The sequence below is a fragment of the Rhinatrema bivittatum genome, chromosome 12, assembly GCF_901001135.1.
Source record: "Rhinatrema bivittatum chromosome 12, aRhiBiv1.1, whole genome shotgun sequence".
NCBI lineage: Eukaryota > Metazoa > Chordata > Amphibia > Gymnophiona > Rhinatrematidae > Rhinatrema > Rhinatrema bivittatum.
Window position 1 is genome coordinate 3,116,773 of NC_042626.1, and position 21,409 is coordinate 3,138,181.

The 21,409-nt window shown below is 51.3% G+C and overlaps 1 protein-coding gene across 3 annotated transcripts in view; it reads left to right on the plus strand.

Annotated features, from left to right (window-relative positions):
- The window catches only part of SOX13 (SRY-box transcription factor 13), a 69,779-nt gene extending 55,862 nt beyond the window's left edge, over positions 1-13,917 (plus strand). For all 3 annotated transcript variants that reach the window (XM_029574288.1, XM_029574287.1, XM_029574289.1), the window contains 3 exons: positions 2,485-2,628; positions 11,092-11,308; positions 11,412-13,917. In XM_029574288.1, the coding sequence (XP_029430148.1) occupies positions 2,485-2,628; positions 11,092-11,308; positions 11,412-11,667 (617 nt within the window). In that variant the 3' untranslated portion in view covers positions 11,668-13,917. The remainder of the gene's footprint in view (positions 1-2,484; positions 2,629-11,091; positions 11,309-11,411) is intronic.
- Positions 13,918-21,409: the final 7,492 nt, after the last annotated feature.

The following is a 21,409-nucleotide window of genomic DNA, read 5'->3' on the forward strand; positions in this document are numbered from 1 at the left end:
GGAGCGGTGGATACTACCCTTGAGAGAAGCAGGGGGGTGACCTGCACGGAGCGGTGGATACCACCCTTGAGAGAAGCAGGGGGGTGACCTGCACGGAGCGGTGGATACCACCCTTGAGAGAAGCAGGGGGGTGACCTGCACGGAGCGGTGGATACTACCCTTGAGAGAAGCAGGGGGGTGACCTGCACGGAGCGGTGGATACTATCCTTGAGAGAAGCATGGGGGGTGACCTGCACGGAGCGGTGGATACTACCCTTGAGAGAAGCAGGGGGGTGACCTGCACGGAGCGGTGGATACTACCCTTGAGAGAAACATCGGGGGTGACCTGCACGGAGCGGTGGATACTATCCTTGAGAGAAGCAGGGGGGTGACCTGCACGGAGCGGTGGATACTACCCTTGAGAGAAGCAGGGGGGTGACCTGCACGGAGTGGTGGATACTACCCTTGAGAGAAGCATGGGGGTGACCTGCACGGAGCGGTGGATACTATCCTTGAGAGAAGCAGGGGGGTGACCTGCACGGAGCGGTGGATACTACCCTTGAGAGAAGCAGGGGGGTGACCTGCACGGAGCGGTGGATACCACCCATGAGAGAAGCATGGGGGTGACCTGCACGGAGCGGTGGATACCACCCTTGAGAGAAGCAGGGGGGTGACCTGCACAGAGCGGTGGATACTACCCATGAGAGAAGCAGGGGGGTGACCTGCACAGAGCGGTGGATACTACCCATGAGAGAAGCAGGGGGGTGACCTGCACGGAGCGGTGGATACTACCCATGAGAGAAGCAGGGGGGTGACCTGCACGGAGCGGTGGATACTACCCATGAGAGAAGCAGGGGGGTGACCTGCACGGAGCGGTGGATACTACCCATGAGAGAAGCAGGGGGGTGACCTGCAGGGAGCGGTGGATACTACCCATGAGAGAAGCAGGGGGGTGACCTGCACGGAGCGGTGGATACTACCCTTGAGAGAAGCATGGGGGTGACCTGCACGGAGCGGTGGATACTACCCTTGAGAGAAGCAGGGGGGTGACCTGCACGGAGCGGTGGATACTACCCTTGAGAGAAGCAGGGGGGTGACCTGCACGGAGCGGTGGATACCACCCTTGAGAGAAGCAGGGGGTGACCTGCACGGAGCGGTGGATACCACCCTTGAGAGAAGCATGGGGGTGACCTGCACGGAGCGGTGGATACCACCCTTGAGAGAAGCATGGGGGTGACCTGCACGGAGCGGTGGATACCACCCTTGAGAGAAGCATGGGGGTGACCTGCACGGAGCGGTGGATACCACCCTTGAGAGAAGCATGGGGGTGACCTGCACGGAGCGGTGGATACCACCCTTGAGAGAAGCAGGGGGGTGACCTGCACGGAGCGGTGGATACCACCCTTGAGAGAAGCAGGGGGGTGACCTGCACGGAGCGGTGGATACCATCCTTGAGAGAAGCAGGGGGGTGACCTGCACGGAGCGGTGGATACCATCCTTGAGAGAAGCAGGGGGGTGACCTGCACGGAGCGGTGGATACTACCCTTGAGAGAAGCATGGGGGTGACCTGCACGGAGCGGTGGATACTACCCTTGAGAGAAGCAGGGGGGTGACCTGCACGGAGCGGTGGATACTACCCTTGAGAGAAGCAGGGGGGTGACCTGCACGGAGCGGTGGATACCACCCTTGAGAGAAGCAGGGGGTGACCTGCACGGAGCGGTGGATACCACCCTTGAGAGAAGCATGGGGGTGACCTGCACGGAGCGGTGGATACCACCCTTGAGAGAAGCATGGGGGTGACCTGCACGGAGCGGTGGATACCACCCTTGAGAGAAGCATGGGGGGTGACCTGCACGGAGCGGTGGATACCACCCTTGAGAGAAGCATGGGGGTGACCTGCACGGAGCGGTGGATACCACCCTTGAGAGAAGCATGGGGGTGACCTGCACGGAGCGGTGGATACCACCCTTGAGAGAAGCAGGGGGGGTGACCTGCACGGAGCGGTGGATACTACCCCTGTAGGGGCTGTGCACGTCAGACTCGCTTACTATCGTAAGAAGCTTGCTGCACAGACTGGATGCACCATTGCTCCTTTTCTGCCGTCATTACTATGTTACCTTATATAAGTCTGAGGTTTTCGCCTCCTCAAAGTGTGTTTGGAAGTTTGAGTGAGCACAGCTGTCAGACCGGGCTCTAGAAAACAGACATCTGTATGTGAGGACTAGACATGGAGGCTCTTGATTCTCACATTTCCTTATCAGTACATTTTCCCAAGCTCATTTCACAATATTTTCATATTTTGGAAATATTTTAAGTCATTTTGTTGCAAATCTTGCAGATGTTTTGAGGTCTGTGTGCTGACGCCGTGCAGAATGCTGGATGTTTCTGAATTTCCTGTCCTCTTCTGTTTATTTCTAGTAGACTGACAGTAATGTCCTTTGCCCGTCGGGTGGTGGACGAGGGGTTTTTTCTCTCACTAACTTGTTTCTGTTGCTTTTCTCACAGGCTCCCGGCATTTCCCAGAGGCCCGAGCCAGTAGTCACATCAAGCGCCCCATGAATGCGTTCATGGTGTGGGCCAAGGATGAGCGACGCAAAATCCTGCAGGCCTTTCCCGACATGCATAACTCGAGCATCAGCAAAATTCTGGGTAAGAGAGACGCTGAGGTGCCCCTGCGTCACCTTCTCACTGCAAACACCCGGGCACAGGCCACCGTCCCGCCCCTCCCTGGACTCACTGCAAACACCCGGGCAAAGGTCACCGTCCCGCACCTCCCTCTCTCCCTGGACTCACTGCAAACACCCGGGCACAGGTCACCGTCCCGCCCCTCCCTGGACTCACTGCAAACACCCGGGCAAAGGTCACGTCCCGCACCTCCCTCTCTCCCTGGACTCACTGCAATCACCCGGGCACAGGTCACCGTCCCGCCCCTCCCTGTCTCACTGGACTCACTGCAAACACCCGGGCACAGGTCACCGTCCCGCACCTCCCTCTCTCCCTGGACTCACTGCAATCACCCGGGCACAGGTCACCGTCCCGCACCTCCCTGTCTCACTGGACTCACTGCAAACACCCGGGTACAGGTCACCGTCCCGCACCTCCCTCTCTCCCTGGACTCACTGCAATCACCCGGGCACAGGTCACCGTCCCGCACCTCCCTGTCTCACTGGACTCACTGCAATCACCCGGGCACAGGTCACCGTCCCGCACCTCCCTGTCTCACTGGACTCGCTGCAATCACCCGGGCACAGGTCACCGTCCCGCACCTCCCTGTCTCACTGGACTCGCTGCAAACACCCGGGCACAGGTCACTGTCCCGCCCCACCCTCCCTCCCTGGACTCACTGCAAACACCCGGGCACAGGTCACTGTCCCGCACCTCCCTCTCTCCCTGGACTCACTGCAATCACCCGGGCACAGGTCACTGTCCCGCCCCTCCCTCCCTCCCTGGACTTACTGCAAACACCCGGGCACAGGTCACCGTCCCGCACCTCCCTCTCTCCCTGGACTCATTGCAAACACCCGGGCACAGGTCACCGTCCCGCACCTCCCTCTCTCCCTGGACTCACTGCAATCACCCGGGCACAGGTCACCGTCCCGCACCTCCCTGTCTCACTGGACTCACTGCAATCACCCGGGCACAGGTCACCGTCCCGCACCTCCCTCCCTCCCTCGACTCACTGCAAACACCCGGGCACAGGTCACCGTCCCGCACCTCCCTCCCTCCCTGGACTTACTGCAAACACCCGGGCACAGGTCACCGTCCCGCACCTCCCTCCCTCCCTCGACTCGCTGCAAACACCCGGGCACAGGTCACCGTCCCGCACCTCCCTCCCTCCCTCGACTCGCTGCAAACACCCGGGCACAGGTCACCGTCCCGCACCTCCCTCCCTCCCTCGACTCACTGCAAACACCCGGGCACAGGTCACCGTCCCGCACCTCCCTGTCTCACTGGACTCACTGCAAACACCCGGGCACAGGTCACCGTCCCGCCCCTCCCTGGACTCACTGCAAACACCCGGGCACAGGTCACCGTCTCGCCCTTCCCTGGACTCACTGCAAACACCCGGGCACAGGTCACCGTCTCGCACCTCCCTCTCTCCCTGGACTCACTGCAATCACCCGGGCACAGGTCACCGTCCCGCACCTCCCTCCCTCCCTGGACTCACTGCAAACACCCGGGCACAGGTCACCATCCCGCACCTCCCTCTCTCCCTGGACTCACTGCAATCACCCCGGCACAGGTCACCGTCCCGCACCTCCCTCCCTCCTTGGACTCACTGCAAACACCCGGGCACAGGTCACCGTCCCGCACCTCCCTCTCTCCCTGGACTCACTGCAAACACCCGGGCACAGGTCACTGTCCCGCACCTCCCTCCCTCCCTGGACTCACTGCAAACACTCGGGCATAGGTCACCGTCCCGCACCTCCCTGGACTCACTGCAAACACCCGGGCACAGGTCACCGTCCCGCACCTCCCTCCCTCGACTCACTGCAAACACCCGGGCACAGGTCACCGTCCCGCACCTCCCTCCCTCCCTGGACTCACTGCAAACACCCGGGCACAGGTCACCGTCCCGCACCTCCCTCTCTCACTGGACTCACTGCAAACACCCGGGCACAGGTCACCGTCCCGCACCTCCCTCCCTCCTTGGACTCACTGCAAACACCCGGGCACAGGTCACTGTCCCGCACCTCCCTCCCTCCCTGGACTCACTGCAAACACCCGGGCACAGGTCACCGTCCCGCACCTCCCTCTCTCACTGGACTCACTGCAAACACCCGGGCACAGGTCACCGTCCCGCACCTCCCTCCCTCCCTGGACTCACTGCAAACACCCGGGCACAGGTCACCGTCCCGCACCTCCCTCTCTCACTGGACTCACTGCAAACACCCGGGCACAGGTCACCGTCCCGCACCTCCCTCCCTCCTTGGACTCACTGCAAACACCCGGGCACAGGTCACCGTCCCGCACCTCCCTCCCTCCCTGGACTCACTGCAAACACCCGGGCACAGGTCACTGTCCCGCACCCTCCCCTTGTGCCTGCGACACTACTAACAATTAGGACATGTGTCAGCACTTGGTAGCCCCTGCATGACCCACAGTACCCCCAGCACTCTCTGCCCTCGGGAGCTCCCACCTCTCTGACAATGAAGTTATTTAAGGAGTTTTCTGGCTGGACTCTCAGACCTGTGAGCTATCAATTCAGCAGCAGTGTCACAGACCTGTGGTTTCCTTGTCTGCACTGAGCTCTAAATATACATTTGTGTATGACATCCAGGCACAGTGGGACACCTGTCCCTGACCGAGATGGGAGGCTATTTTAGAAATGCAGATTATGTGGGCAGGAGCAAAGTTTCATTTAACCCTTTAGGTATCAATGTCTGGGTCATGGCTCTCTGCATGCTCCAGCGTGTGCCAGTCAGGGCTGGCCCCACTGCCCCATTACTGGCGTTGATGCCTGTCTGTGTCCCGCCTGCACCAATTCTGTGAGAAGGTGACTGAGGTCAGTCTGGGGGGCATGCAAAGCTGCGGAATAAAGGGAGCTCATGCCAGCTGCTGTGATACTGAGAGACAATAGGATGAAGGACTTGGTGCCCATGGCTGAGTGTTGCAGTGTTTAGGGTACATAACCCTGCCACCCACCCACCCTTTTCTTGGATGGAGGATTTCAGGTCCCTGCCAGGATTTCTGTGCTCTGCTCCCTGAGCTGCTTTCTCTTCTCTGACTTGCTGCGGTTGATGTACGGAGAAGGGCATCCTCTGTGCTGGTGTTTCCGTGGTGCATCCCAGTATCTGGCTGCTTCCTGGCTCTGCTGCTCTTATTCTTGCTTCTCCTTTTTTTCTATCTATCTGTGCATATGTTTACTTTGATAGTAGAAGCGGTGCACAGAGGCACATTCTGTTTGTATTTTCTTCATATCCTGAAAACTGAAAAACAAAATTGGTAATCTGTACACTGTCATTAAGATTAGAGAGTAGCTAATATAACATTGGTTTTTAAAAGGGCTCCAGGGGTGATCTGGGAAAAACAGGTGAGTCTGACATCGGGGCCGGAAAAATGGTTGAAAGTATTCTAAAGATGGAAGGTCGGGAACAGTCAGCTTGGATTTAGCCAAGGGAAGTCCTGCCTCATAAATTACCTACATTTTTTTGAATGTGTAACTAAAGGTGGATAAAGCTGAGCCAGTTGATATAGGGTATCTGGATTTCCAGAAGGCATTTGACAAAGTCCCTCACGAGAGACTTGTTAGGAAATTAAAAAGTCATGGGATAGGAGGCAGTGTCCTACTGTGGATTGGGTCCTGGTTAAAAGACAGAAAACAGAGAGAAGGGCTCAATGGTAAATGTTCCCAGTGAAGAAAGGGGAATAGTGGAGCCCTAGGGATCTGTTCTGGGACCAGTGCTTTTTAATATATTTATGAACGACCTGCAAATGGGAACAGCGAGTGAGGTGATCAAATTTGCCGATGATGCAAAATTATTCAAAATTGTTAAATCACAAGTGGATTGAGAGAAATTGCAAGAGGACCTTGCAAAACTGGGAGGCTGGGCATGCAAATGAAATTTTTATGTAGAACAGTAACCCGAATTCATGAACATACCCAGATCAGTCCAGACAAGTAGGTTTTGCAGATGGAGTCAGAGAACAAAGCTTTGGGCACTGATGGCAGAGGTGCTAAACCTGCAGTCTGCGATTTAAAAAAAAAACCAAACAAAGATTTGAAAGCAGGAAAAGGCCGATGCAATACGGTGCACTCAGCCGAGCACACGGGTTTACCTGCGGTTGGACGTGCGTTTTGGACACGCATCCACAGCCCCTTATGCTATAAGGGGATTAGCGCATCCAACGCTCAGCTAAACTAATAGCGCTCAGCACATGCAAATGCATGTTAATGAGGCTATTAGCTATGCTCCCCAGATGCAAAAAAAAACTGCGCTGGACCTGCACATTTTTACACTCAGAAATTAACCCCTGCCCATCCTCCGACTTAATATCATGGCAGAGGAACAAGAAGTTTAAAAGATTTGAAACAAAAAAAGATTGCCGGCGGTCAGGTTAGGGAAAGGGATGCTCAGTTAATGAGCATCTGTTTTCGGAGCCCGTGGCTGGGCGCTGTTAGGAAAACAGATGCCACTAAATTCAGCATCCGTTTTCTCAACCCGCTGACGGCCTCCTTGGCAGTGTGACCCCTAATTTAAATATTTCATGGCACCCCCAGGAGAGGTGCCTGAGCGCGCGTTGGGAAAGTGGGTGTTGAACCCTGGGCTCCCGCTGTCCCCAAAGTTGGAAGAGGATCTGGAAGAAGCTCCCTGAGGTGTCAGGGTCCTTGGTCGCGACCGGGGAGGGGGGGGGGGGGAACTCGTCTGTTGCTCGCCCGCATCGTGCCGGAGGTCCTGATGGCCAGGGGACTGATTCCCTCTAGACCTCCGAGCCCCTGGTTGTGTTTTGCTGTGATTTTCTTGCCTGTAAATTTAAAAATAAATAAAGGAGAGGAAGGCAAAGAGCTTGAAGGTACGGCCTGGAGTGGTGCGGGAGCTGCCAGCCTCAGGGGAGGTGTTGCACCGGTCTCATTTGGAGCCTTAGTGGACGGTCCTGAAGCGGACGGAGGTGCAGCAGTGCTTGGCACGGCTGCCTTGCATAACGTGCCCCACAGCGCCTCGGCATCCCCCGGCACAGGCCGCAGTGCCGGGGACTCGGGACCGCCCCCGAACCATCGCCACACCCCCGGACTGCCCACACCCCCTCCCGCCCCTTTTACGAAGCCCCGGGACTTACGCGCGTCCCGGGGCTTTGCGCGCGCCGGCGGCCTATGCAAAATAGGCCGCCGGCGCGCAGGGCTTTTAAAATCTAGCCCTTAGATTGTAAGCCCTAGGGAAATATCTGCAGTACCTGAATGTAATTCACTTTGAAGTGCTGAAAAAAGTGCGAAAAATGGAATATAAATCTAAATACTTACTTACTTTTTGGGTACTTGCCAGGTTCTTATGGCCTGGATTGGCCACTGTTGCGTTTAGTTCCCCTATTTTTGGATCGGGAGGATCACTTTTGTCTCGCGGCTTGGCTTTTGAGAGGCGGCGGCGGCTGCGCCTGAAAGGTTATTTCCACGCTTCTCCAGGCTCTTTCACTTTCCACTTCCTTGGTATATGTTACGATCTGGAAGGCGTTTGAGTGCATTCAGAGGCAAATAAGTCCCTGGTTGATGGATGTTTTTATTATTTTTATTTTTTTTATTTAAAAGATTTTATATACCGTCATTCATAATCACATGACAACGGTGTACAAAGACCTTAAGAAACATTAAAATACATCGGTCAAGGAGCAATAATCAAATTCAGTACAAAATATAACACAATTAAAAAAACTTAAAATATACAGTACAGTAATCAGAGGTAATTACTTCTTAATTTAAAACTATGCTTGTGGCTGGTCTATAAAGGCCTCCTTTTTAACCCGTTCTTGAATTTCTTTAGCTCAGGTTCAAGTCGCAGCTCAGCTGGCAAGGTGTTCCAGTTGCTTGGGCCTGCGATAGAGATTACTCTGTCTCGGACTAAGGCCAAATGTGCGGTATTTATTGGTGGGACAGAAAGAAGCCCTTTGTGTTCCTCACATCTTGGAATTTTTGCAACAGGGCTTGTCTCAAGATCTTCCTGTGCAGGTGCCAGCTTTGGGCTCTCTTAGGGGCAAAGGGTGAGGAAGGTCTTTGCCCTCTCATCCGGAAATAGTTTGGTTTTTAAAAGGGGTCAAGCATTTGCGACCTTGGTCAGAAAATTATGCCCAGATTGGAGTCTTAATTTGGAGTGGTCTAAGGATTCCCCTCGGGACAGGGAGCTGCATCTTTTGGATGTGAGGAGAATTCTGTTGCGTTATCTGGAGGTGACGAATAGTTTCTTGCGGTCGGATCACCTTTTTGTCCTGTATGGAGACATGAAGACGAGAGAGAAGGCCTCTAAGGCTACCATTTCCCATTGACTTAAAGAGGCCATTTGCACAGCCTATATTTGCAAAGGCCGTCAGGTTCTAGTGGGGCTGAAGGCGCATTCCACAGGGTTGCTGACCACTTTCTGGGCAGTGTCAGTTGCTGTTGCCTCAGGAGATTTGTAGGGCTGCGGGTATGGTCCTCGCTGCATACATTCGCAGTCATTACCGATTGGATGAGATGTCCTTTGGTGACAGTGTTCTACGTGCAGGACTTTCGGATTCCCGCCCAGTGAAGGGTTGCTTTGGTACATCCCACTGGTCTGGACTGAGCTGGGTATGAACAGAAAAGGAAAATTGGTTCTTACCTGCTAATTTTTGTTCCTGTAATACCACAGATCAGTTCAGAGACCCATCCCATCACCGCTGAAAGACTTTTTTTTTTTTTTTTGCCAAGTGGCAGTTCAAGTTTGTTTGCCTTTCCAAGTGTCTGGGCAGTTCTGAACATTGTTTGGGTTTTTTTCAAATTTGGGTTTATGGGAGCAGTTTTAAGGGGTTTGCAACCCTGTAGTTTTCCCTGTTTGCCCGAGAAAGGGGTTTTGGGGATACATCGTGGCTTGAGTACAGATCAGTAGTGAAGAGACTGCAAGTCTGTTGTGAGGCAGTGCCCTAAAGTTTTGTTCTCTGTCTCCATCTGCTGGTAGGGATGGATAAAACCCACTTGTCTGGACTGATCTGTGGTGTTACAGGAACAAACATTAGCAGGTAAGAACCAATTTTCCTTTACAGCTATCCAATGCAAGGCTCCACATTAGGCATCAGCACTCAGGAAAAGGATTTAGGGGTCAACGTTGAAAATACTTTGAAATCTTCTGCTCAGTGTGCAGCAGCAGCAGCCAAGAAAGCAAATAGAGTGCTAGGGATTATTAGGAAAGGAATGGAGAATAAAACAGAGAATATCCTAATGCCTCTGTATCGCTCCATGGTGCAGCCTCATCTTGAGTATTGTGTGCAGTTCTGGTCACCTCAGCTCAAGAAAGATATAGCAGAATTAGAAAAGGTACAGAGAAGGGCGACCAAGGGGGATGGAACAATTCCCCTATGAGGAAAGGCTGAAGAGGTTGGGACGCTTAAGTCTGAAGAAGAGATGACTGAGGGGAGGATATGATAGAGATCTATCAAATAATGAGTGGAGTGGAACGAGTAAACGTTAATCAGTTGTTTACTCTTTCAAAGAGTACAAAGACCAGGGGACACGCAATGAAGTTACTGGTAATACATTTAAGACACAGGAGAAAAAATGTGTTCACTCAATTCATAATTAAACTCTGAAATTTGCTGCTGGAGGATGTGGTAAAAGCTGTTAGTGTTTCTGTGTTTAAAAAATGTTTAGAGAAAAAGTCCATAAATCATTAAATTGGAGAAATCCTGGGATAAGCAGCATGGGATCTATTGACCTTCTGGGATCCTGCCAGGTTCCTGCTGTGACCTGATTGGCCACTGTTGGGAACAGGATGCTGGGCTTGATGGACCTTTGGTCTGACCCAGCATGGCAGATCTTGTAAGGAGAGGTCTCTGATAATGAACAGTCTGATGGCAAGGGGATTTCTGAAAAGCTTTATTTGTATCCAGATATGATGAACGTAGGTGGGTTAGGGGTGCTGTAGAGAAGAGTCAGGCCTTCGCTCCCCAGGCTTGGAGAGGCTCAGAGGGTGGAGTCCCCGTCATTGTACAATGAATGCACATGGGACCCAGATTAAAGGAAGTTGGGAGGAGACATCCCTGGGCTCCTGGTGCCAGATCCCAGTCCTGGTTCTGCTTCACCTGGCAGGAGGAATCTACTTGGCAAAAGCTAAAATATAAATAAATAATTAAAAAGTTTATTTCTGCAAAGAATTTATAGCCCGCTGTTACCTGCTGAGATTGGTGGCTCAGTTTACAGAAAGATGTGAGGTCTGAGGGAAGTTTTCAAAGCTTTGTAGCCTGGTTGGCCTCCATGGCATTCAGCTCCTTGAAAAGGAGCAGGAATTGCATCTCTGCAGCTCTTTCCCCTGCTGTAAAGCGGCAACTCGGCACCTGCCTTTCCCAGCCGGCCCTAGGTTTTCAAACAGAAAATGTGCTCTCGGGGGGGGGAGGGGGGCTTCTGTCCTCTCCCCACCCTTCATCCTGTCACTCTCTCTCTCGCCCTCCCAGGCTCCCGCTGGAAGTCCATGAGTAACGTGGAGAAGCAGCCTTACTATGAGGAGCAGGCTCGGCTCAGCCGGCAGCACCTGGAGAAGTATCCCGACTACAAGTACAAGCCGCGCCCGAAACGCACCTGCATCGTGGAGGGGAAGCGGCTGAGGGTGGGGGAGTACAAGGCGCTGATGAAGAATCGCCGGCAGGACCCTCGCCAGAGCTACGTCATGCCGTGAGTGGGCACCGTGTGCGAGGGCGGGGGGGGGGGGGGGGGGTGGGGTGGCTGAGTTGTTCTCTGCTAGGACCGGGCTGTGACCGAACGTCCTGTTTTGCAGGCCCCCTGGGCAGATGCAGCCTCAGACAAGCTCCAGCAGCTATTCTCGCTCTATGGGGCTGGCACTGGCGCCGGTGCTGATGGAGTATGGCCACCCCGGAGACAATGATCCGAGCATGCCAGTCATCATCAACACACGTAGCCTGAAGTCAGAGGATGGCGATGGGGCAGACGCAGAACTGTACAACTACAGTGGGGATGAGGACTCTGAGGGAGAGGAGAAGAGTGACGGGGAGCTGGTGGTCCTCACGGACTGAATGCGGGGGCTGCTGAGGTCCCCGCGGGGAGGGGGGTGTGGGGGTCACGGCGCAGAAGAGAGCTTCTGAGAGGTTACCTCCCCATCAATACCGCAGAGACGCCCCTCAGTAACGCTACTGCTCCTGAGGCTTCAGCAGCCGCGCCTCCCTGCAGAGGAATCCCTCCGTCTCGCATTTAAACATCCCATCCCCTCCTTCCCTTCTGGACTGAACTCAAGGTATTCAGATATCTCACGACAAAAGGGTCATTATTCAAAGCTGAAGCGAGGGAGATACAAAATCGGTTCTCACTGTCGGGCCCCTGGAAGAGACTCGCAGGCGTTGGACAGCACCAGGGCAGAGTGGGGGAGGGGCCTTCTGTTTCTGGCTCCCCTCCTCCATCCCTCAGCTGGACCTAAGGCACGTTCACCCCTTGTAGATCTGTCTAGGGTGCGGGAACAGAGGGAGCAGAGCAGCACGGGCTCTGTGCTAAAGGCTTTTCTTGCAGGAGCTGCTCTTGCTCTTTAAACTTCATGTTGGATTTTTAGTTTAGCAGCAGGGATTGGCAGCCTCCTCCCTCCCTCCCTACCACTGCTTGTCTCTCGTTTCTAAACAAACCACGTCTAGGGCCGCCACTTGCTGTATCCTCCTGTTCAAAAGCCCGAGACCTCCTCGCCTGCCCATCTCCTGCATATTCCTCACTCCCAGAGGGGATAATGACCTGTGCCCTGTGAAAGTCTCTTCCTATTTAATAGGCACAGATTGAAGGTGCAAAGGATCCCCATAGTGACAGGGGTGCCACATGAGCCATTTGGACACCTTTGAAGGTGCTAGGAGACCGATCTTAGTGTCTGCCTTGGGCTATCCTCATTCTTGCCTTTTCTGCCTGGGGCAGCCTGTGGAGAAGTTAGCAACAGAGACAAATGAGATCTCCAGCCCCAGGGATCATCAATAGAGTTTGAAATCACAAATTCCTAGTGAGCAGGGAAAAGAACCTTGTGTGAGTACAAGAGGATGATCCCTTGCATTAAGAGGAAGGGAGGACAGGAGGATGATCCCTTGCATTAAGAGGAAGGGAGGACAGGAGGATGATCCCTTGCATTAAGAGGAAGGGAGGACAGGAGGATGATCCCTTGCATTAAGAGGAACGGAGGACAGGAGGATGATCCCTTGCATTAAGAGGACAGGAGGATGATCCCTTGCATTAAGAGGAACGGAGGACAGGAGGATGATCCCTTGCATTAAGAGGAACGGAGGAAGATCCCTTGCATTAAGAGGAACGGAGGATGATACCTTGCATTAAGAGGAACGGAGGACAGGAGGATGATCCCTTGCATTAAGAGGACAGGAGGATGATCCCTTGCATTAAGAGGAACAGAGGACAGGAGGATGATCCCTTGCATTAAGAGGACAGGAGGATGATCCCTTGCATTAAGAGGAACGGAGGACAGGAGGATGATCCCTTGCATTAAAAGGAAGAGAGGATGATCCCTTGCATTAAGAGGAACGGAGGACAGGAGGATGATCCCATGCATTAAGAGGAACAGAGGACAGGAGGATGATCCCATGCATTAAGAGGAACGGAGGACAGGAGGATGATCCCTTGCATTAAGAGGAACGGAGGACAGGAGGATGATCCCTTGCATTAAGAGGAACAGAGGACAGGAGGATGATCCCTTGCATTAAGAGGAACAGAGGACAGGAGGATGATCCCTTGCATTAAGAGGAACGGAGGATGATCCCATGCATTAAGAGGAACGGAGGACAGGAGGATGATCCCTTGCATTAAGAGGAAGAGAAGATGATCCCTTGCATTAAGAGGACAGGAGGATGATCCCTTGCATTAAGAGTAAGGGAGGACAGGAGGATGATCCCTTGCATTAAGAGGAAGGGAGGACAGGAGGATGATCCCTTGCATTAAGAGGAACGGAGGACAGGAGGATGATCCTTGCCCCAGGAAAAGCTGACGGGGTGGGGGTGGGGGTGGGGGTGTGGAGTGACTCGGCCTTTTTGCATTGTGCACCCTCAGGGAACAAGGAGCTTGTCCTTGTTACACTGTCCCCAACCTTCATTAAAGAGCTGAGCCAATGTTGTTCTTGGCTAGAAATCTCTATAAATAGATAGTTATATATATACATATCGATATTTTTTTTAAGGACTGTAAATAAAGAGCTTTATTTTGTTAATAAAATGTTGCGTAACTTAAATTGTATATTTCATGTACTTGTTTTCTACTTCCTTCATCGAAAACAATAAAAACATTTCAGAGGAGCCCACTATTTGCGTGACTGATCCTTACCACAAGTTATGGTCCATTCACTGCCACTGAACGATGGACCCCTCCCAGCATCCCCTGCACGGACACTGAATGATGGACGCCCTCCCAGCATCCCCTGCACTGACACTGAATGATGGACGCCCTCCCAGCATCCCCTGCACTGACACTGAACGATGGACCCCTCCCAGCATCCACTGCACTAACACTGAATGATGGACCCCTCCCAGCATCCCCTGCACTGACACTGAATGATGGACGCCCTCCCAGCATCCCCTGCACTGACACTGAACGATGGACCCCTCCCAGCATCCCCTGCACTGACACTGAATGATGGACCCCTCCCAGCATCCACTGCACTAACACTGAATGATGGACCCCTCCCCTCCCTCCCCCCCTTCCAGCATCCCCTGCACTGACACTGAACGATGGACCCCTCCCAGCATCCCCTGCACTGACACTGAATGATGGACCCCTCCCAGCATCCACTGCACTAACACTGAACGATGGACCCCTCCCAGCATCCCCTGCACTGACACTGAATGATGGACCCCCTCCCAGCATCCCCTGCACTGACACTGAATGATGGACGCCCTCCCAGCATCCCCTGCACTGACACTGAACGATGGACCCCTCCCAGCATCCACTGCACTAACACTGAACGATGGACCCCTCCCAGCATCCCCTGCACTGACACTGAATGATGGACCCCCTCCCAGCATCCACTGCACTAACACTGAATGATAGACCCCTCCCCTCCCTCCCCCCCTTCCAGCATCCCCTGCACTGACACTGAATGATGGACCCCTCCCAGCATCCACTGCACTAACACTGAATGATGGACCCCTCCCCTCCCTCCCCCCCTTCCAGCATCCCCTGCACTAACACTGAACGATGGACCCCTCCCAGCATCCCTTGCACTGACACTGAATGATGGACCCCTCCCAGCATCCACTGCACTAACACTGAACGATGGACCCCTCCCAGCATCCCCTGCACTGACACTGAATGATGGACCCCCTCCTAGCATCCACTGCACTGACACTGAACGATGGACCCCTCCCAGCATCCCTTGCACTGACACTGAACGATGGACCCCTCCCCTCCCTCCCCCCCCTTCCAGCATCCCCTACACTGAACGATGGACCCCTCCCAGCATCCCCTGCACTGACACTGAACGATGGAGCCCTCCCCTCCCCCCCCAGCATCCACTGCACTAACACTGAACGATGGACCCCTCCCAGCATCCCCTGCACTGACCCTGAACAATGGACCCCCCTCAGCATCCCCTGCACTGACACTGAATGACGGACCCCCTCCCAGCATCCCCTGCACTGACACTGAACGATGGACCCCTCCCCCCCCCCCCAGCATCCCCTGAAGTGACACTGAACGATGGACCCCTCCCAGCATCCCCTGCACTGACACTGAACGATGGACCCCTCCCCCCCATCATACTGAGAGTATTGCTAGAGCGCGGGGTTCGTGCAGAACAGAAGGGCCACAGCGTCTTCCAGAATAGCCTGGCAAACATAGAAGGGCTTTAAATATTGGGGATCGGCGAACAAAGCCCTAAGGTAAGTAAAAGTGTTCCAAACAGCAAATCTGAAAACACAAAGAAAAGGTAAAAAGCAAAGCATCTGGAAAGCCAAGAACATTAATTGCATTAGTCTGGGACATAAAGTCCTGGATGAGGAGGCTGAGGGAGAGACGTGGTGCTGGAGGGTAGGGTTATTGGGCAGGGGAGGAGGGGCACTATATAGGATTAGTGTTATTGGGCAGGGGAGGAGGGGCACTATATAGGATTAGTGTTATTGGGCAGGGGAGGAGCGGCACTATATAGGATTAGTGTTATTGGGCAGGGGAGGAGCGGCACTATAAAGGATTAGTGTTATTGGGCAGGGGAGGAGGGGCACTATAAAGGATTAGTGTTATTGGGCAGGGGAGGAGGGGCACTATATAGGATTAGTGTTATTGGGCAGGGGAGGAGTGGCACTATATAGGATTAGTGTTATTGGGCAGGGGAGGAGGGGCACTATATAGGATTAGTGTTATTGGGCAGGGGAGGAGCGGCACTATATAGGATTAGTGTTATTGGGCAGGGGAGGAGCGGCACTATAAAGGATTAGTGTTATTGGGCAGGGGAGGAGGGGCACTATATAGGATTAGTGTTATTGGGCAGGGGAGGAGGGGCACTATATAGGATTAGTGTTATTGGGCAGGGGAGGAGGGGCACTATATAGGATTAGTGTTATTGGGCTTGGATCTGTTCCGGAAGGGCAGGGGAGGAGGGGCACTATAAAGGATTAGTGTTATTGGGCAGGGGAGGAGGGGCACTATATAGGATTAGTGTTATTGGGCAGGGGAGGAGGGGCACTATATAGGATTAGTGTTATTGGGCTTGGATCTGTTCCGGAAGGGCAGGGGAGGAGGGGCACAATATAGGATTAGTGTTATTGGGCAGGGGAGGAGGGGCACTATATAGGATTAGTGTTATTGGGCAGGGGAGGAGGGGGACTATATAGGATTAGTGTTATTGGGCTTGGATCTGTTCCGGAAGGGCAGGGGAGGAGGGGCACTATATAGGATTAGTGTTATTGGGCTTGGATCTGTTCCGGAAGGGCAGGGGAGGAGGGGCACTATATAGGATTAGTGTTATTGGGCTAGGATCTGTTCCGGAAGGGCAGGGGAGGAGGGGGACTATATAGGATTAGTGTTATTGGGCTTGGATCTGTTCCGGAACGGCAGGGGAGGAGGGGCACTATATAGGATTAGTGTTATTGGGCTTGGATCTGTTCCGGAAGGGCAGGGGAGGAGGGGCACTATATAGGATTAGTGTTATTGGGCTTGGATCTGTTCCGGAAGGGCAGGGGAGGAGGGACACTATATAGGATTAGTGTTATTGGGCTTGGATCTGTTCCGGAAGGGCAGGGGAGGAGGGGCACTATATAGGATTAGTGTTATTGGGCTAGGATCTGTTCCGGAAGGGCAGGGGAGGAGGGGGACTATATAGGATTAGTGTTATTGGGCTTGGATCTGTTCCGGAAGGGCAGGGGAGGAGGGGCACTATATACGATTAGTTTTATTGTGTATTTCTAAATTCACATGGGTTTCCATGAGAGTGTTTTTGTTGTTATAAACTGCTTTGGGCATAATTTATGATAAAATGGGTGATAAAATTGCTGCTGCTGATAATATATATAAATATTAAAGCAACGGAGGTAAAGAGGAGGCACTGTAGGTTAATCTGGAATGAGGGAATGGGACACCTTTTTCTGTTGGTATAATATACAGAGCTCCAGCCTAGCCACAGGAGATGGATAGAGATTTAATAGAGGATATTCACAGGTTTGCTGCTGCTATTGCTAGGGGATTTTAATCTACCAGATATTGATTGGGACATCCTGGCTATGGTGTCTTCTAGAGGAAAAAGAGTCTGCAATGGCAGAGATGGGCAATTCCAGTCCTCGAGGACTGAAAACCAGTCGGCTTTTCAGGATATCCCTAATGAATATGCATGAAATAGATTTGCATGCATCCTGAAAACCTGCCTGGTTTGAGGACTGGAATTGCCTGCCTCTGTGCTATGGTGCTCTGACGTAGTAGCTGAAAAGGTAAGAGAGAAGACGTTAGCGTTCATAACATGGAAGACAGGTGACAATATCTGGAAAAGCTATGGGAAGCTGAGAAAGTAGTCAGGAATGCAAAGATTCCAATGGAAAAAAATAGCAGATAATAGGGGTGGAGAAGTCCTTTTTTTAGATATGCTAGAGATGGAAGGAAGTGCAAAAGTGGACAGGAGGAATACAAAGAAGCTGATGAGGGTAAAGCAAAAATGCTTTTTTTTTTTATTTATCATTTTTTAATTTACAAAGTAAATTAAATTGTATATATAATATTCATACAATGAAAATTATTTTTAAGGAAGCAGGTTCTTAAACATACATCACTGTATATATATAATTAATAATCAATTCCTTAATACAGTCACCTAGTTCCAGTTACTAAACAGATATTGGGAGCCTTAATAAGCAAGTATTTAACAAAAGGGATTCATCCTTAACCCTAATATTACAGAAGTATTTTCAGAATTTATTTAATAATTCCAACAGTACTCTTGGTTTGGGGCCCTCTCCTCTTCTCTTTGGGTTCTCCGCTCTTCCAAGAACTTTTCTAAATATTCAGGGTCATAATATATGCACTTTTTACCCTCCACCCACCCACATTATGCATTTACATGGAAACCTTATAATAACTTGGAATCCAAAAGTTTTAGCAAGATTTGCCAATGTTATGAACCTTTTCCTTCTAAGTTGGGTTTCCTTAGCTACATCCGGATAAACCCAGATCTTTTGGCCCAGATAGAGGGAGGTTCTATGTAACATAAAAAGTTGAAGAACTTTATCTCTAGCAGAAGATAGAGAAAATGTTACCTTAAGAGTACCCCTACTCTCTATCTGGGCACTATACGAAGTTTCTATTAATTCTGTAACATTCAATGTTGTTTCCTGAGGTTCTCGATCTATGTTCATAACTTGATTACTCTCTCCTATAAAAAAGGCATTAGTTATCAGGGGGAGATTTTCTGATGGTAAAGACAAATTTTAAATAAAATAATTTTTCAGCTGTTCTCTAGGAGATATTAATTTACATCTAGGGAAGTTGACAAATCTAAGATTGGAATAACGAACAGAATTTTCTAAACTTTCAACTTTCCTGGCCATTATATTTTCCCCCTTTGTTATACTTGTCTGAACATTCTTAATCAAAGCTAACTCTTCCTCTACTTTCACCAATGTTACATCGTTATTAGTAACTAAAGGGTTTATGTTCAACAAAACATTTTGCATTTCTTTTATGTTTACATTTAAGTTAACAATATTACTTTCCAAAGCTGTTCTAGCTTGCCATAACATTTCTAAAGACACTTGTTTTGGGTTTCCAGGCCTAGCAACCAGAGTGGAGGATAAACACAACATCTCTTCTAGCTCTTGTCTAACATTAATCCCTGAGACCGGGAAAAGGGCCTTTTCTCCAAGTTCTTTGGATCTTCCATCGGTTTCCGCTAACATCTCTCCGACTTTTTGCTTCCCCATTTGGGGTATGAGGTCACCACCTCCTACCCCACTTGAAGGTACTTTCATACCATGAACCTCCTCACTCGGGCTCGCTACAAGAAACGCAGTCTGTATATTGGGTGAACCTGATTCATTAGTAACTACAGTACTCTTGGGCGGAGCTGTAATTGTTGGAGCCCCGAGACTGAGACTGACTTCACCCAATAGTGGAGACGCTTGCTCCTCGCCTACCGCTATAACGGGCCTTTCCGGGGTCGAATTTCCTGATAGTGGGTAAAAACCCATTAACATTGTTTGTATAGGGTTTGATCTCGCAGGGGTTGAGGCTTCCTGCCTGATTTTACCCTTTCGTTTAGTATGTGGTATATTAATCAATCAGAAAATAAATGCAACAAATCAGGGTTTTTACTCACTCTTCTGTAATCCAAAAGCAAATTATTGGAGTTTGAGAAAATCCGTGGGAACTCCAATCCAGGGAGAAAAGCGCAGTTGGCCTTCCGGCCTAAGCTGGACCAAGCTGCGCGCCCCTTACGGAGCACGCAGCTTAGGCAGCACGCCGACGGCGGCGGTGCACCATCAGCTGCTTGTTTTAAAGCAGCAGATGCTCCCTGTTGACGTCACCAGATGACCTCCTTCCGGGTCTAGGAAGCCAAGTCCCGCAGCTGTTCCAAGGGAAAAAAAGATGTTTTTCTTCAATAGTCCGTCCAGGTGGAAACAGGTAGATGTCCCACACTTTTCTCTCCGTCCGGCTCCCAGAGCTCCTATGCGTCTGCCGCTTGTTTTAAAGCAGCAGACGCTCCCCGTTGATGTCACCAGACAACCTCCTTCCAGGTCTAGGAAGCCAAGTCCCGCAGCTGTTCCGAGGGAAAAAAGATGTTTTTCTTCAATAGTCCGTCCAGGTGGAAACAGGTAGATGTCCCACTCTTTTCTCTCCATCTGACGGCTCCCAGAAAAAATGCTTATTAAATATTTCTGTTTGGTGTTCACTGTGTAAGGGCCAGGAATAAGACCATATAAAATGAACACAAATAGGACTGAAAGTGAGATAAACCTCAACTGATTTTCAGAACAGTGTGTTCATGAGAAGGTAACTAAACTTAAAGTAGATAAGGTGATGGGGTTGGATGGGTTACATCTGAGGGAATCTGGTGACCTTTTCCATGCCAGGACTGGAGATGGGCAGATGTGGTTCCCCTTCACAAAAGTGGAAGTATGGAGGAGCTGGCTGGTTAGCCTGACCTCTGTGGTGGGCAAAGTAATGGAGTCGCTCCTTAAACAGGATAGTGCAGTTTTGGGGATTCAGTAGATTACAGGGTCTGAGGCAGCATGGTTTTACCAGAAGTAGTTCTTGTCAAATCCAGAATCTAATCAATTTCTTTGCTTAGGTGACTAGAGAGATAAATCAGGGGAGAGTGTTTAGATGTAGTGTACTTGGATTTCAGTAAAGTCTTTAACACGGTTCGACTTACAAATAAACTGAGCACCCTCAGTGTGGGCCCTAAGGTGACTGAGTTGGAGGTAAATGGAGTGCACGCTGAGGAGGAGGAGGAGGAGGACATTACTACTGCGGTGCCCCAGGGATCAGGCCTTGCTCCGGTTCTAGTCAATGTTTTCGGGAGCGTCATTGTAGAAGGACTATTGGGGAAGGTTTGTCTTTTTATGGATTATACCAAAATCTGCAGCGGGATAGACAGGCAGGAAGGTGTAGAAAACCTGAAGAGGGATTTAGAAAGCTCAAGGAATGGGCTAGAGCCTGGCAGCTATGATTTCTTGCTAAGAAATGCAGAGGAATAAAAGGTTAACATATTTATAAGATGAAACCTTTTTATTGGAGCAGCTATTGAGAGCTAATCAGCTAATCTTCAGGCGGGAATTGAAGAGCAGTGAATTATAAAAGGACTCCCAGTGATAGGATGAAAGGAGAGGGCTAGAGGAGGTGAAGTGGAGGTGGTGGTGGTTTGCTGACTCACCACGGGTAAGCCCAGGCTGGCACCGCTGTGGGGGAGCTCCTTTCTGAATCAGACCACAGCATCCAGGGCCTTATGATCAGGATAATGAAAGGAAAATGGAACACAATCCAGGAATGCAGGACCGATTTATTTACAGGCCGATACAGTACAGAACCTGCGGCACCTAATAGCGCCCTCAGTGAGGGCCCTATTAGGTATGCGCACACGATTCAGAAAGCAAAATGTGCAGCCAGGCCGCACATTTTACTTTCAGAAATTAGCGCCGACCCAAAGGTCGGCGCTAATTTCTTCCAGCACTGGGAAAGTGCACAGAAAAGCAGTAAAAACTGCTTTTCTGTGCACCCTCCGACTTAATATCATGGCGATATTAAGTCGGAGGTCCCAAAGAGTAAAAAAAGTAAAAAAAAATAAATAAATAAAAAATTTGAATTTGGCCCACG